This window comes from Leucoraja erinacea, chromosome 32, assembly GCF_028641065.1.
Source record: "Leucoraja erinacea ecotype New England chromosome 32, Leri_hhj_1, whole genome shotgun sequence".
Classification (NCBI taxonomy): domain Eukaryota; kingdom Metazoa; phylum Chordata; class Chondrichthyes; order Rajiformes; family Rajidae; genus Leucoraja; species Leucoraja erinaceus.
In genome coordinates, this window is record NC_073408.1 from 17,743,240 (window position 1) to 17,759,646 (window position 16,407).

Below are 16,407 nucleotides of genomic sequence, written 5' to 3' on the forward strand. Positions count from 1 at the left end.
AACATCATTTCTACATCTATCTCGTTATTTTTATTTACAAACAATGGCACTACCTCAATAAATCAGGGAACATTCTGTTCTGGGAATGCTCAGCTTGGTGCATCAAGTCACTGATTGCTCCCCAGACACCTGTCACAATGCTTTTACTTTAAGGCAACCTTATATGCCAAATTGACAAGATGAGCATCAAGCTTTAGTGCACGGTGGCGCAGCGGTGGAACGTCGGAGACCCAGGTTCAATCCTGACTATGGGTGCTTGTCTGTTCGGAGTTTGTACATTCCTCCCGTGACCTGTGTAGCTTTTCTCTGGGATCTCCAGTTTCCTCCCACACTCCAAAGATGTACAGGTCTGTAGGTTAATTGGCTTGGTATAATTGTAAATTGTCCCTTGTGTGTGTAGGATAATGTAAGTGTGCGGAGATCGCTGGTCGGTGCAGACTCGGTGGGCCGAAGGGCTTGTTTCCACCCTGTATCTCTAAACTAAACTAAACTATGTCAAGGAGCATGGTTTTATAGCATCTCTGTGATAATTAAAGATATTATACCAAATATAGGTGCAGCATATTTTTATCTTGCAGTGTTGGAGTATCAGGCTCAGGTAAGTATGCACCTGGTATACCATAGACACATCTGGTTTCCCAGCTAAGCAAGAAAATACTTGCAATAGAGTGCAATAAAGATTGATTGCAGGAAAGAAGGGATTGCCTAATGAGAGATTAATGGGGTTAAGAGAGAAAGATAGATCAACCATGAATGCATGGCAGCGTAGACTGGATGTGCTGAATGGCCTACTGCTACTCCTATCACTGATGAACATGAACTAAGCAGATAATCTCTACCCTCCACCCCATTTAGAGGAATGAGAGGTATTCCTGTTGCAGTACATAAAATGCTCATGGGGTTTGATGAGGTAGATGTGGAAATGATGTTGACCTTGGTTAGGGAGTCTAACACCAGGAGCCACTGTCTTGAAATAAGGACGGGCCAGTCAGGGCAGAGATAAGTAAACAATTCTTCACCTGGAGTTTAGCATATCTTGGAATTCTCTATCTAGGAGGGCTACTAGGCGTGGCTGAGTATATTATAAACAGAGAACGATAGATGATTGTAAAGATTGTGAATCAAATTAGTGCTGGGAAATGATAATGAAGTAAAAGATCAGCCATGACCTCAGTCAAAAGATCAGCCATTGCCAACCTCAATTTATTCTGTTCTAATGTTTCAAATTGCCTTCTACTTGAACCGGGAAATAATTAAGAAGTTTCAGCTGTCCAGGTGGCTTAGTGATGTGTGACAAATCCACTGCTCTTGGTTGACGCTGTTTAGTTTAGTTTAGTTTATTTTAGTCTAGTCTAGAGATACAGCATGGAAACAGGCCCATCAGCCAACTGAATCCGACCCGACCAGCGATTCCCGCACAATAACACTGTCCTACACAGACTCGGGACAATTTACAATTTTACCAAGCCAATTAGCATACAATCCTGTACGTCTTTGGAATGTGGGAGGAAACTGGAGCACCTGGAGAAAACCCACGCAGGTCACGGGCAGGACATACAAACTCCATGCAGACAGCACCCATAGTTGGGATCGAACCCAGGTCTCTGGTGCTGTAAGGCAGCAACTCTACCTCTACGCCACTGTGCTGCCCCATCCAGTACCTAAATTCTTCCAGTCCCATTGCAAAAAGGATGATTTAGGAACAGTTCCATAAGAAAACACGATGTGAAAGGCAAAGCCTATTACATAATGGATGCTTGTGATAAATATTCTTCACTGCACTGTGCATTCATAAGTATTATATAGTAGTGACCTAAATTAGTGGAGGTTAATGGTGAATTCTTCCAGTAAGTTTATAGCTTCTCGATGTTTTTAGTGAAGATGGATTTTCTATGTATTTTCCTTCCTTGGAGTCTGTGATAAAATATAGGTGCGGTAACGTGTATGCTTTCATGTTGCAGTATCAGAGTATTGTAGGCTCAGGTGAGACTGCACCTGGAACATTACGGACTCATCTCCCTCACATTTGTTGTCCTATTTCCAGTGGTATGAAATTCCCCCCATCTCCTCCCATCTCTTTCTCCCCCCTCTCCCTCCCCCCATCCCTCTCCAACCACCCCCCATCTTCACCCCCCTCCCCCCCCATCTCCACCCCTCCCCCCACCCCCCCCCCCCCCCCCCCCCCCCCCCCCCAGCCATCACCCCCACCCTCCCCAATTTTCATTGTCTCTTTACAAACATTCTTTCTGGAAAAGGTTGCTGTCTTTTATTTGAAACACAAGATACGGTGTTATTAAGCTGCATATGTTTGATAACTCGAAAACACGAGATGAAAAATTCTCAGCCACAGCGTGACAAAGTAAACATGCTCAGACACTCTATTATAGCTGCAATTGAAAAATAATAACCTTTCCTTCTGCGTTCTTGCTAACTGTGGCTAATTGGCTCCTGGTAACAAGAACCATTTGCGCACACATTCTCACGCATTTCAAACTCAGACAGTAGGAAGTCAGCTTGACAAGGTTCTCCCTGGAGAGGGAGATGCAATTGATAATAACCCAGCTTTCTCTGCGAGTGTGCTGCAATTTTTAGCACAATCACCTCATTTTTAATCATTTGATTTACTCTTCAGATTTATTACTCTGGCTCACTCGGCAATTTCACATCGCCCTTTCTGCAAATTGGAAACTCACAGATTCTGCTACCAGGTCAGAAACACCATCTCCATTTGCCAGCTGGACATTAGACGTCTCTGGGCAAAGGTGGACCTCCCCATCCATCTCAACTATCAGCAAACACTTCCAGCAAGACACTGCAGGTCAGGTAATAATAAAACGGAGTGGACACTGTGGCTGATTTTATGACCCCTCCAGGCAAGGAACACTGACTAATACTTATATAACATGAATAAATTGCGTTTATATACTCAGTTCTTTAAATCTAGCAACATATACTAAAAGGAATGATCGTCAGAACCCAATAACAAACTCTGCACTATATTAATTTGCCAAACTATGAAGTGAACCTCTTTGCTTTCTTCATTTCGTCCCTTCCTTCCTTCTTCTATAGACTAGATCACAATTTGAACCAAATGCTGATCATCTACCGTACGTTCCTTGTGTTTTCAAATCCCTCCATTTAAATCCTCTCCCAAGTCTCAGTCTTTCTTCACACCTCTGCATTGCTCCAATTCTACGCTTCTATCGCTGCACCTACCGAATGCTATTCACCCCTCCCCTCACCACACCACCCCCACCACCAACCATTCAAACACCACCAACAATCATGCCTTGAATTGTCTGGGTCCTGCACTTTGGAATACTCTCACCTAAAGTACCAAGTATAATACTTTACTTTAGACTTTGGAGATACAGCGCGGAAACAAGTCCTTCAGCCCACTAAGTGCACGACAAGCAGTGATTACCCTATATACTAGCACCATCCTACACACTACACACAAGGGTTCATTTACAATTTTTGCTGAAGCCAATTAACCTACAAACCTGTACATCTTTGGAGTATGTGAGGAACTAGAGCACTCAGAGAAAACCTATGCAGTCACAGGGAGAACGTACAAACACCGTACAGACAGCACCCATAGTCAGGATCAAATCTGGGTCTCTGGTGCTGCAAGCCAGCAATTCTAGCTCTCTGCCACTGTGCCGACCAAAGCACTCTTTTGTTCCAGAAAGAAAAGCATGTATCTTAGTAACTTGGGCATCTTTGGAGTGTGGGAGAAAACCAGAGCACCCAGAGAAAATGCACATGGTCGAAGGGAGAATGTAGAAACTCCATACAGACAGTACCGGTGGTCAGGATGGAACCCGGCACTTTGCGTTTTCCTCTAACCAAAGGTTTGTTAAACTTCCTTGATGTCTGCTCCTTGGCTCCTTGTCAAATCTTGATTGAACATGTTGTGGAATAACCTGGTAGTCATTCCCAAATTATAAGTGTTACATAAATAAAAGCTGTTGCTGTTCCTTGGCCCTTGATGTGCTGCATGTTTGAAGAGTCCTGGACAGGGTGTAGGAGGGGATATTTAACACTTTAGCCACCCACAACCAATATTACAGGATATAGGTGAGGCCGAGTTTCACTGTTTAGTGTAGCGATACAGCATGGAAACAGGCCCTTCGGCCCACCGGGTCCGTAATGTACACTAGCACGAATTGACCGATAAACCTGTATTCTTTGGAATGTGTGAGGAACTAAAGCACTCAGAGAAAACCTACACTGTCACAGGGAGAACGTACAAACACCATACAGACAGCACCCACAGTCAGGATCGTACCTGACGTCGGTGGAGTGTGGGAGGAAAGCGGAGCACCTTGGGAAAACCGACGTGGTCGCAGGGAGAATGCACAAAATCTGTATAGACAGCACACGTAGTCACGATCAAACCCAGGGCTCTCTCTGGCACTGTAAGGCAGCAACTCTACCACTGCGCCACCGTGTCACCCTAAACACTGAATGAGCTTATCATTTTACCAGTAGGTAGAGCCCCAATATTCCCAGACATTCAGAGACCATTATATTGCATTGTAATCAAAAACACAAAAAGAATCTAAGAAGTGTCAGCTTTGGCTCAGTTAACAGAATGTGGCCCTCTGTATTAGAAGATTATAGATTCAATCTCATTTCAGATAAACACAATATCTGTCAAGACTCCCCAGTGGAATGTAGAGGAGTGTTGTATTATTGGAGGCTTGTGTTTTCGTGGCAGGCAAAATATATAATGCCCTCATCACAAGTGGGCACAAAAGATCCTGTGATACATCTGGTGAAGGAACAGGGAAGCAATGTCTAGTGTGTGGCTAATATTCTACATCTCAGAAACAAATGACCTGATCATTATCGCATTGATGGTGGTGATCTTGATTATGGAAATTGATTAGAGACCCAAGAGACTGCAGAAATTGAATATGTTACAATTTCAAAAGTACTTTGTGGCTGTGGGTAAGATCGCTTAATCAAAGAAATTAAAGAAGGATGCTGAATATACATGGACGGCACAATGGCATAGCAGTGTAGTTACTGCCTTACAGAGCCAGATATCCGGGTTTGATCCTGATTACTGGTGCTGTCTGTACGGAGTTTGTACATATTCTGCCTGACCACCTGGGATTTCGTCAGGTGCTCTGGATTCCTCCCATACTCCAAAGACATACAGGTTTTGTAGGTTAATTTGCATCGGTAAAATTGTAAATTGTCACTAGTGTGCTGGATAGTGTTAGTGCACAGGGTGGTCGCTGAGCAGCACGGGCTCAGTGGGCTGAATGGCCTGTTTCTTCGCTGTGTCTCTAAACAAAACCAACAATAAAAGGAGACCTTTCAGTGGATCATCACCACCCTGGATAGTCTGGCCCAGTAAGAGCTGAGAAAGCTCACAGGGAGAAACCTTGAAAGTGCCGAGAAAAGGAACCAGATCAGTTGCATTAAATAACATCAAATCTGATCTGTGTGTCAGGAAACATACGGAAGGTTTTGCTGGAGGTCCAGAATAGTCAATGAATGGACCATGTGTTTTAAGCAGACAAGAAAGAGAAGTAAGTAGGTCACACAGTCCCTCCAGCCTAGTCCACACTATGTCGGGTACTGGCCAACTCTCTGCCTGGCCCTGTAAACTTTTCTTATTAACTCATGGCATGGTGGCGCAGTGGTAGAGCTGCTGCCTTACAGCACTTGCAGCACCTGAGATCCTGACTGTCTGTACGGAGTTTGCATGTTCTCCAAGTGACCTGTCTGGGTTTTCTCCGATACCTTCGGTTTGCTCCCACACTCCAAAGACGTACAGGTTTGCAGGTTAACTGGCTTGGTAAATGTAAAAATTGTCCTTAGTGCGTGTAGAATTGTGTTATGTGCAGGGATCGCTGGTCGGCATGGACTCAGTGGGCTGAAGGGCCTGTTCCCGCACTGTATCTCTAAACTAAACAATGGGATGCAGGCTTTGTAGGCTAAGCCAAGAATAATTGCCCATCCCTATTTGCCCTTGAGAAGGTGGAGGTGAGATACCTTTTCGAACAACTGCATATTTTCATTTCCTCATCTCTGTTATACATAGTTGACCTCTTATCTGTGACTATCCTCCGCAGTTCAGATTTTCAATCTTCTTTGTATTTATCTTTTCAAAACAGAATCTTGCATTACCCTTGAATATAAACCATTGTTTTTCAATCCTGCAAATTCATCTTATCCCAGGAATCAATTTGGTGAATCTGAACTATCTCTCTACAAGGTAAGTATATTCCTCCTTAGGAACAGAGAAGAAAACTGCCCATGGTACTCCAGTTAAGATCTCATCAGAGTCCTGTAGAACTACACTAAAATACTCCTACTTTATACCAACCATTTTGTGGTAAGAAGAACATATAATGTGTCTTCCTAATTTCTTCATGAACCTTTCATCAGCCAGTTCATCAAACTGCATATTCGCAACATTTTCTATCATTTGTTTGCTAATCCTGCCAAACCGAATAACAGCACACCTGATTTATGGCCTCATTGCCACTTTCTGATCCAGCTGCCTATATCCCCTTTTTCCTTCAGATCCCTTACCAACTTCCACTTTTCGTCTTCTTTTGTATCTGCAGTGAAAATGGATGTTTAGGTTTGTTTACTGTAGAGATGCAGGTTGGGAACAGGCCCTTTGGCCCACCAGAGTCCATGCCAACCTGTTATCCCAGTTTCACATCCTACAAACCAAGGGCAATCCAGAGAAGTTTACAACCTACAAAACTATTAACCAACAAACGTGCATGTCTTTGGATTGGAGTGTTATAATACTCTCACCTTCTCACAACGTAAACGGTGAATGTTTACAGTCTCGTGATTGCCCCTGCAGTACACCACTGGCAACATAGACATTTCGGGTCAAGACCCTTCTTCATAGAAACATAGAAATTAGGTGCAGGAGTAGGCCATTCGGCCCTTCGAGCCTGCACCGCCATTCAATATGATCATGGCTGATCATCCAACTCAGTATCCCGTACCTGCCTTCTCTCCATAACCCCTGATCCCCTTAGCCACAAGGGCCACAGACTTCTGAAGTCTGCCCATTCCTTCTAGCCAGAGATGTTGCCTGTCCCGCTGAGTTACTCCAGCATTTTGTGTCTATCCTCAGTGTAAACCACCATCAGACTTCTGAAGTCTGCCCATTCCTTCTAGCCAGAGATGTTGCCTGTCCCGCTGAGTTACTCCAGCATTTTGTGTCTATCCTCAGTGTAAACCACCATCAGACTTCTGAAGTCTGCCCATTCCTTCTAGCCAGAGATGTTGCCTGTCCCGCTGAGTTACTCCAGCATTGTGTCTATCCTCAGTGTAAACCAGCATCTGCAGTTCCTTGTTTTACCTGATCATTCCAATCTTCTGCCTTCTGCCCTGCCATGTTTTTGTTACCTGAAACCAATGCACCATTACTTTAAATCAAAACTTTTTCTGAGGTAGCTACTAAGTGACTATCTTAGTATCCAGATATACTAAGCCCAGTGGTTCAACCTTATCTATTCTTTATGATATTCTTAAAACATACTTTGACAATTTCATACATTATTTCGCTTTCATAGAACTATGCTGACCATGCCTAATGACACGTCCGTTTTAAAAGTGTCCTGTTATGTTCTTAACAATGGATTTCATTTTCCCCTTTCTCTGTCCTTGTAAAGAGGTCTGCCATTTGTAATATTTCCCTGTGCTGGTACACTGTTTCAGAATATTAGGAACTTTAAGATCATCACTTACATATTCATTTCCCCTGCAGCTTATCTCATTTATAATGCTGAGATATTTAATTAATAATGTTAAGGTTCATTACTGTTCTTAAATCTTAGACTCCCTGGAATTTCAGGGTTTTTTAATTATGTTTTCTAAAGGCAGAGACAAAATATTTATTTATTTATTTTATTCCCCGTTACAATCACCTTTTCTCTATGGGACCAAGGCGATCATTTCACTGAACACGTGTACTCGGTCCGCCAAGGTCTGCTGGATCTCCCAGTTGCTAACCATTTTAACTACTATTCCCATTGCACATTTTCTAACCTGGGCCTCTGTTGCCAAAGTGATGTCACACGCAAACTGGAGCAACACCTCATATTCCGCTTGGGTAGCTTACAACCCAATGGTACAAACATTGCATTTTCCAATTATAAATAACACCCCCCCCCCCCCCCCCCCCCCCCACATCCCATCCGTCTTCCTCCCAGTGCACACCCATTTCTCCATCTATCCCCCCCTCTTTGAACTTAGCCCTCGCCCACTTCCATCACCTCCATCTCTTTAGCTTTTCATTTCATACCTCTTTTCATCTGATATCCTTTGCATCTCTCGACGATGTCATTTATTGCACCCATCTGACAATCAACTCTCCACACCTGTATCCACCTATCACTTGCCCAACTTTGTCCCAACCCTAACCCTCTTTTCAAACATTCTCCTCCTACTACAAGCAGTCTGGTGCTGACCTGAAACATCACCTGTCTATTCCCTCCCCAGATGCTGCCTGACTCGCTGCATTACTCCAGTGCTTTGTGTTTTACCCAAGATTCCAGCATCTGCAGATCCTTGTGTGTACATTTATTTTTGCCTCTCTATACTTTTCCACATTGTCCTTTGTTGTTTAACACTTCTTTCTACTTTATATTCTGCCCCTCTTAATCAAAACTGGTCAACCTGCTGTTTTCTGAAACTTTCAATCTTCAGGCTTAATGTCCCTCAAACTTAAGACTTTTTTTCGCATGTAATATTACCCTTAATGCTTGGCTAGTAATGGTTAGTTGAATTTTCTCATCATTTTTTATTACTCAAAGGAATATATACTTGTTGCAAATTATTAAATACTTCATATTTTGACAAATCTCCTCAAATTAACAAAAAATATACATTTTTTGTTATTTGAGGGCATTTTTCATGTTTCCCTGGAAGATCCACACCTGTGGGTTTATGGATTAAGGCTGTCTCATTATACAACCTAAAGTCTGGAACATCCCATCCTCTATACTAATTTCAAGATGTCTCCCTTCAGTGAATTGTTTTCAAGAGAGAGAGAGTTAGATTTAGCTCTCAGGGCTAAAGGAATCAAGGGATCCATATGGGGAAAAGCAGCAAGGGGTTACTGAATTTAGATGATCAGCCGTGGTCATATTGGCCTCGAAGGGCCAAATGGCCGACTTCTGCACCTATTTTTCTACGTGTCTATGTTTCTATGAATGCCTATCTTGAAGTCACCCTCTTGAAGGTCATACTGAGCATCTTCCTAAGATAGTAAAGGGACAATATATGCAGGTCCTCCTTTTGGCATTAAAATATTGGAAGAGGAAATTATCTAAAGTCACCATCTTTATATCAAATATTTTTCCAGCATCTGCAGTTCTTTCTTAAACATCTTTAGATCAAAGATGACAAACACACTGGGGAAGAAATAAAAGATCAGTACATTCAAAATAGGAAAGCTTACAGATATAAATATTGTGATTGTGCTTCAGTGCCAGGGGAACATTTCATGAGCTTCTATCGGTAAATCATCACAGGGCAAATTCTCAATGTTAAATATGTCACCACGGAGAATGCAATTAGGTCTCTACAACGGAATGACTGAAAATCTAAGAACCATTTCAAAGTAACTGGGTAGGAAAGAACTGCAGATGCTGGTTTAAACCGAAGATAGACACAAAATGCTGGAGTTACTCAGCGGGACAGGCAGCATCTCTGGAGAGAAGGAATGGGTGAAGGTTTGGGCCGTGATCCTTCTTCCACTGAAGAAGTGTCTCGACCTGAAACTTCACCCATTCATGCTCACCAGAGATGCTGCCTGTCTCGCTGAGTTACTCGAGCATTTTTGTGTCTATGTTCCACGTATCTGTGGCACCTTGTGCTATCAAGGGAAGTCTGTGACCAGATGCCACACTCAGTCTTTGTTGGCTGGGATTGTGCACAAATTGTGGAGGAGCAGCATTTTTCAAGAAAGAAAACATCACACACAAGAAGCAAAACAGCAATCCTGCGATTGGGGTTTTTTCCCCTTGACATTTCGAGGCAGCATTTGTCAGTTGTACACTTTCAGCAATATCCAGAACACAATATAGGAGTCAGACAACATTCAATCCTGACTGACTTGCCCATCTGAGCTTCACTTATGAAGAGGAGATAAATTGAAGGGAAGCACCCATAGAGCTTCTATATTCCTCACCTAGAACAACATCATTGGTAACCCAAGGGCACTCACCTCCTTCGATAGAGAAGGTACTTACCTGGATAGGAGAAAGTCAACAATGAGGAGGTCAGAGGAGCTAATATGTCCACAACTAATGATAGCCTTGAAATTGCTCTGGGGTATATGTTAATTTTCCATTACACACCATGAATTTCAAATAGTTTCCATTTAGGCCCCACATTGTGCAGAGGATCAGCCCAGTGCAAACCACGCATGTCCATTCCAAACCATCACAATATCAATGGATCGCCAGGACAGATAGGCGGATGTGAAATTGTAGGTCGAATTTACAAAAATAGAATGCATCTGATTGGTGACATAGTTGTATCCAATGTCATTCATCTGCTCTTGCCAAATAATGAGTGCAATGGCTCCATTTCACATCAACAATACAATTCTCACTTTAAAATAGTGTTAAGAGCAAGATTATATGAGCACTTTAGGCCCTGTGAATCACCAAACAACTTTGTATTGATCTGAAGAAGGGTCTCGACCCAAAACGTCACCTATTCCTTTTCTCCAGAGATGCCGTCTGACCCGTTGAGTTACTCCAGCTTTTTGTGTCTATCTTTGGTTTAAACCAGCATCTGCAGTTCCTTCCTACACGTTTGTATTTTAGATATTGTCTTACTTTTTAATCAACATTTTTTTTAAACAGGACTAGAAGAACATTTTGGTCCATCCACGCACAGCTCCTGGTTCTCTCTTCCAGTTTTAATCCAAGGCCATTTCAAATGTTTTATAAGTTTTAGTTTGCCTACCCTACATGGTAATTTATTCCAAATATGTATTATTACGTGATTGAAGAAGCATTGCTGACTTTCTAGAACACAAACTGCTGGAATAACTCAGCAGGTCAGGCAACATCCCTGGAGAACATGGATAGGCAACGTTCTGGGTTGAGACCCTTAATGCTCTTGTTTACATATAACTTTATATTCCTGTTACTGCCACCACTTTTCCCTTTAGATTCAATCCATCAATATATTTAAGCTTAAATTAAAAATGTAGAAATATAATAATTCATCATGACATTTTTGAATCCTAATTTTAATTTCATAAACTCCAAAATAATAATACCAATTTTACATTAAAGCAGCAATGTCTCTAACAAATTGTTTATTTTTAACAATGTCCTTCACAGTGTTTCAAAGCCAATATTTATTTCTGGGTGGAACTTTGACAAAGAGAATTTGATAATGCCAGATTATTATTATTATTATCAGGCATAAGAATTGGAAATAATTTTTTGAGCCAAGATGTTTCTGCACAATGTATGCTTTACTGAAGAAAGATCTAGCAAGCAAAGAGTTAAATTGGCTGAATTGCACCAATTCTTCAGTTAAAACTTCATTGCTGAAGTGCTTCTCGTTTAGAATTGTTTTTAATAAGCACAAAGCCCTAAACACATGTAATGCAACTCCTGAGTGATTTCAATCCTCCTCTATGTGACATTATGCTAGTTTCAGTGATAGTTACAGATTTAAGAAAAAGACAATTCTCTAGAAAGCCAATGCATTGAACAAGTTAATTGAAGTGATATAAATCAAAAACAACCCAAATGCCATTAATATTAGTTATCAGCTCACAGTTTATCTCACTGATAACGACTTCAAAACTAAAAGATCTGTAAACACCAGACTTGAATACAGCAGACACATCACAACCGAATGAGTAAGAAAAAAAACTGGAAATTATACGTACAGAACAGCAATCCATCCCAACGCGGCTGGGTTTCAGAACCTAAAATCAGATGCTGAGATATAGTTACTGCAGGTAAACAAGAGGCTTGTGAATGAGTCTGTACTCTATGCTCAAGCTTTCTCTCTCTCTCTCTCTCTCTCTCTCTTTCTCCCTCTCTCTTTCTCTCTCTCTCTCACTCTCTCTCTCTCACTCTCTCTTCTGGACTGATCTGCTTCTGCAGGTGTTAAAACTAGACCATCACTGGTTACATAACCTCATTCATTTGCCCAAACCGACCTATCACCAGCCCACACAAAACTTGGGCTCGTTCCATGCACACTTACAATCGACACTGCCAGTGAATCTTTTCATCAGCAAATGATTTTTTCCCCTCTTTTCTCTATTCTCAGCAGACATGTTGTAAGATAGATACAGATGAGATTTGTGTTCAGTGATTCTTACTGTCCTCATTTTCTCTCCACTTTTTTAAAGCTCCCACACATATTTAGCCTGTGTGAAATTAATTTTGCATCTTTTGCATTGCAATTTTAAGTGAATTATACAGGTATGTATTTTGGGGTCTATTTTTAACTGATATCATTAACTCATTTGTCATTTGTGATTTAAATTGACATTTCCTTTCAAATCTTAAGGTAACAATAATTGCTCATTTCTCCCAGCATAGAATTACTCTTTACTGTTTGAAGATTTGTGGAGTAGATGAAGTAACATTGGAAAAGCTCATCTCATTTTAATAAAGTATACGGCTACGACAAGCAACATAAGCACCATGCTCTCTGTCAGTAACAGAGATATCCAGGTGATCTCTCATTATAAATCACCCTTCAGCAATGGGGAGGCACAGTTGCAGAGTGATAGAGGTGCTGCCTTACAGCGCCAGAGATGTGCGTATGATCTTGACCACAGGTCCTATCTGTATGGAGTTTGTACGTTCTCGCTGTGACCACATGGGTTTTCTCCAGGTGCTCTAGTTTCCTCCCACTCTACAAATACATACAGGTTTGTAGGTTAACTGGCATCTGCTAATTGTAAATTGTCCCTAGTGTGCAGGATAATGCTAGTGTATGGGGTGATCGCTGGTTGGCACGGACTCGGTGGACCGAAGGGCCTGTTTCCACGTTGTATCTCTAAAGTAAGCTGACACATATCCCTCCTCAGCGGACCTTCACTATTTGCCAATTGTCAAGATGGTGCCAAAACTCAACAAACAATCCAAGAAGAAAATGTGCAAGCTTTCCTGAATGACTAAATTAATGCACGAGGTGGTACTTTTCTCAGTGAGTCATTGAAGAATCAATGCAATACTGCTTACCTATGGAATTAGTCTAATCTATATTCATGAACAAGTTTTTTCCATCCGTCACTCAAAACATCTAGGGGAAGTTATACTGGAGAATTTGTCAAGAAAGCAAAATTCAACAACAAAATTCAGGTACCTACTTTTCAGTTGGTGTCAAGACTTACATAGTTTGCAGTAGCTCATTGCGAGCCGTAACATAGTCTGTGTATACCACGTGTAATGCAGGAATGAAGGGATTATCAAAAAAAACTCAACACAGGCACAAGGAACTGCAGATGCTGGTTTACCATGAAAAGACAAAATGTGCTGGAGTAACTCAGCCGGTCAGGCAGCATCTCCGGAGAACATGGATAGGTGACATTTCGAATCAGGACCCAAAGCTCAACCTAGTTACTCCACCTGTATCTGGATCATCCACCTGCAGTGACTGTCTATCTCAAGAGCTATCAACACATCTCCTAAGGGTGTCAAATAAAGTTCTAAATTCCAGCCTAGTATTTGATTTCAAATGTTTAGCTTAGTTTCATTTCGAGATGCAGCGCGGACACTGGCCCTTCGGCCCATCGAGTCCACGCTGACCAGTGATCCCTGTACACCAACACTATCCTCCTACACACACTAGGGACAATTTACAATTTTACCAAGCCAATTACGTCGTTGGATTGTGGGAGGAAACTGGAGCAAACGCATGTCATTCATGTGGAGAAGGTTCAAACTCCATACAGACAGCACCCGTAGTCAGGATCGAACCCGGGTATCTACTGCTGTACGGCAGTAACTCTATCACTGCGCCACTGTGCTGCTCTGGCTCAGTTAATGGTGCTGATTTGCCACTCTCTAATTCCTGATCACCTGGAGACAGGAGTCAGCTCGTGAGGTATGAACAAAGTCATTCCATAGTATCACTATTCATTGGTCATGGGTCCGATTCTCACATCCAAAGTGACGGCTGATGCACATTATGCGCAGGTATCTGGCGATCATACACATTTGATGGCGGTCATCCACCCGATACATCTTTTCTCACTTAATTCATAGAACAGTATAGTTCAGGAACAGGCCATTCAGCCCGCAATGTCCACTCTGAACATGATGCTGAGTTAAACTAATCTCTTCTGCCTCCTCTTGATAGGATTTACTGGATCAAACTAATTTCAACGTCTTCACCCAGAGGCTGCCAAAGGCTATATTACAAGTGATCATTGTTGGTCTCTGGTTTCAGGGCTACTCCAAAATACAATCGAGTGATAGAGTCATACAGCATGGAAACAGGCCCTTCGGCCCAACTTGCTCATACCAATGCATAGTAGTTCCACCTGCCCATATTTAGCCCCTGTCTTTCTAAATCTTTGTTTTCTAAATACCTGTCCCAATAACTTATAAATGTTGTTATAGTTTCTCTCAACTACCTCCTCTGGCAGCTCGATCCATATACCCATCACGCTCTGTGTGGAAAAAGTGGCCTCTCGGGTTCCTATTATATCTGTCCTCTCTCACTTTAAGCCTATATCTGGTTCTTGATTGCCCGTCTCTGGGTAAAAGACTCTGTAAATAAACGACCATTGCGTTTATCAAGTTGTGTGAAATGTTCCAAAGACTGAGCCAACTTGACCCTTCAAGATCCCTATTCATCCTTTTTGTTGCAAGAATGGAAAGATAGAGCAAGAAGTGTCCTGGCCGACAACCTCCAGCTTCCATTTATTTATTTATTTATTTATTTGTTTTTTTATTCCGAACAAGTAAAGACATTAAAGACATTAATAGTAACAAAATCAAAATTATCAAACAATTGGACATTACAATCAATATTTACAAGCAATGACCATTCACCAAGGTCTGTAGAAAAACATTGTCCCACTTCACCATCTCCACACAACAGCAACATTGCCCTGTAGGAATGAACTCAGATGCTGGTTTATACCAAAGATAGACACAGGATACTAATGTAACTCAATGGGTCAGGCGCATTTTTCTCTGGAGAATAAGAATAAGTGGCGTATCAGGTCAGATTCAGACTGAAGAGCAACATTATTGTACGGTCTCATCTTCTCAATCATGATTTTGGGATTTTAATAATAATCCTTGGAGTTGGGACATTATGTTACACTTGTACAAGATGTTGGTGAGGCCGCTGTTGGAATATTGTGTTCAGTTTTGGTAACCCTGTTAGAGGAAGGATGTCATTAAGCTGGAAAGTGCCCGGAAAAGATTTACAAAGATGTTGCCAGGACTCAAGGGCCTGAGCTATAGGGTGAGATGGGGGCAAACTCAATTCCTTGGAGCACAGGATGCCGTGGGATGATTTCCGTTTCAGTTTCCATTGATTGTCATGTGTACCGAGGTACAGTGAAATGTTTTTTAATTTATAGTGGTGTATAAAATCATGAGGGGAATATATAGGATGAACGCACAGGATCATTTACCCAGGATAGGGGAAATCTAGAACCAGAGGACATAGGTTTAAGGTGAGAGGGGAAATACATAATGGGAACCTCAGGGGGCAGCCTTTTCACTCAGATGATGGTAGATAGTTGGAATGAGCTGCCAGAGGATGTAGCGGATGCAGGTATTTAAAAGACATTTGGACAGGTACATGGATAGGAAACATTTAAAAGGATATGGGTGAAATGCAGGCAGATAGGACTAGCTTAGATGGGGCATTTTGCTCAGTATGGGTGAGTTGGGCCAAAGGGGCTGTTTTTATGCTGTATGTTTCTATGACTTTAAAATGTCAAAAGAGTCTGTAGATGCTGAAATCTAGAACAAAATTCAGAATGCAGGAAGATTCAGATTCAGGTTCAGATTCAATTTTAATTGTCATTGTCAGTGTACAGTACAGAGACAACGAAATGCATTTAGCATCTCCCTGGAAGAGCGACATAGCAAATTATTTGAATAAATAATAATAAGTGTCGGGGGGGGGGGGGGGGGGGGGGGGGGGGGGATGGTGATTGGCAGTCACCGAGGTACATTGTTGAGTAGAGTGACAGCCGCCGGAAAGAAGCTGTTCCTCGACCTGCTGGTTCGGCAACGGAGAGACCTGTAGCGCCTCCCGGATGGTAGGAGGGTAAACAGTCCATGGTTGGGGTGAGAGCAGTCCTTGGCGATGCTGAGCGCCCTCCGCAGACAGCGCTTGCTTTGGACAGACTCAATGGAGGGGAGCGAGGAACCGGTGATGCGTTGGGCAATTTTCACC

At 42.2% G+C, this 16,407-nt stretch overlaps 1 protein-coding gene across 2 annotated transcripts in view; it reads right to left on the reverse strand.

Annotated features, from left to right (window-relative positions):
- The window catches only part of LOC129712406 (neurogranin-like), a 42,107-nt gene extending 29,967 nt beyond the window's left edge, over nt 1-12,140 (reverse strand). The window contains exon 1 of one of the 2 annotated variants that reach the window (XM_055660814.1): nt 11,912-12,140. In XM_055660814.1, the coding sequence (XP_055516789.1) occupies nt 11,912-11,926 (15 nt within the window). In that variant the 5' untranslated portion in view covers nt 11,927-12,140. The remainder of the gene's footprint in view (nt 1-11,911) is intronic. The other variant, XM_055660815.1, reaches the window with a different exon arrangement.
- Nucleotides 12,141-16,407: the final 4,267 nt, after the last annotated feature.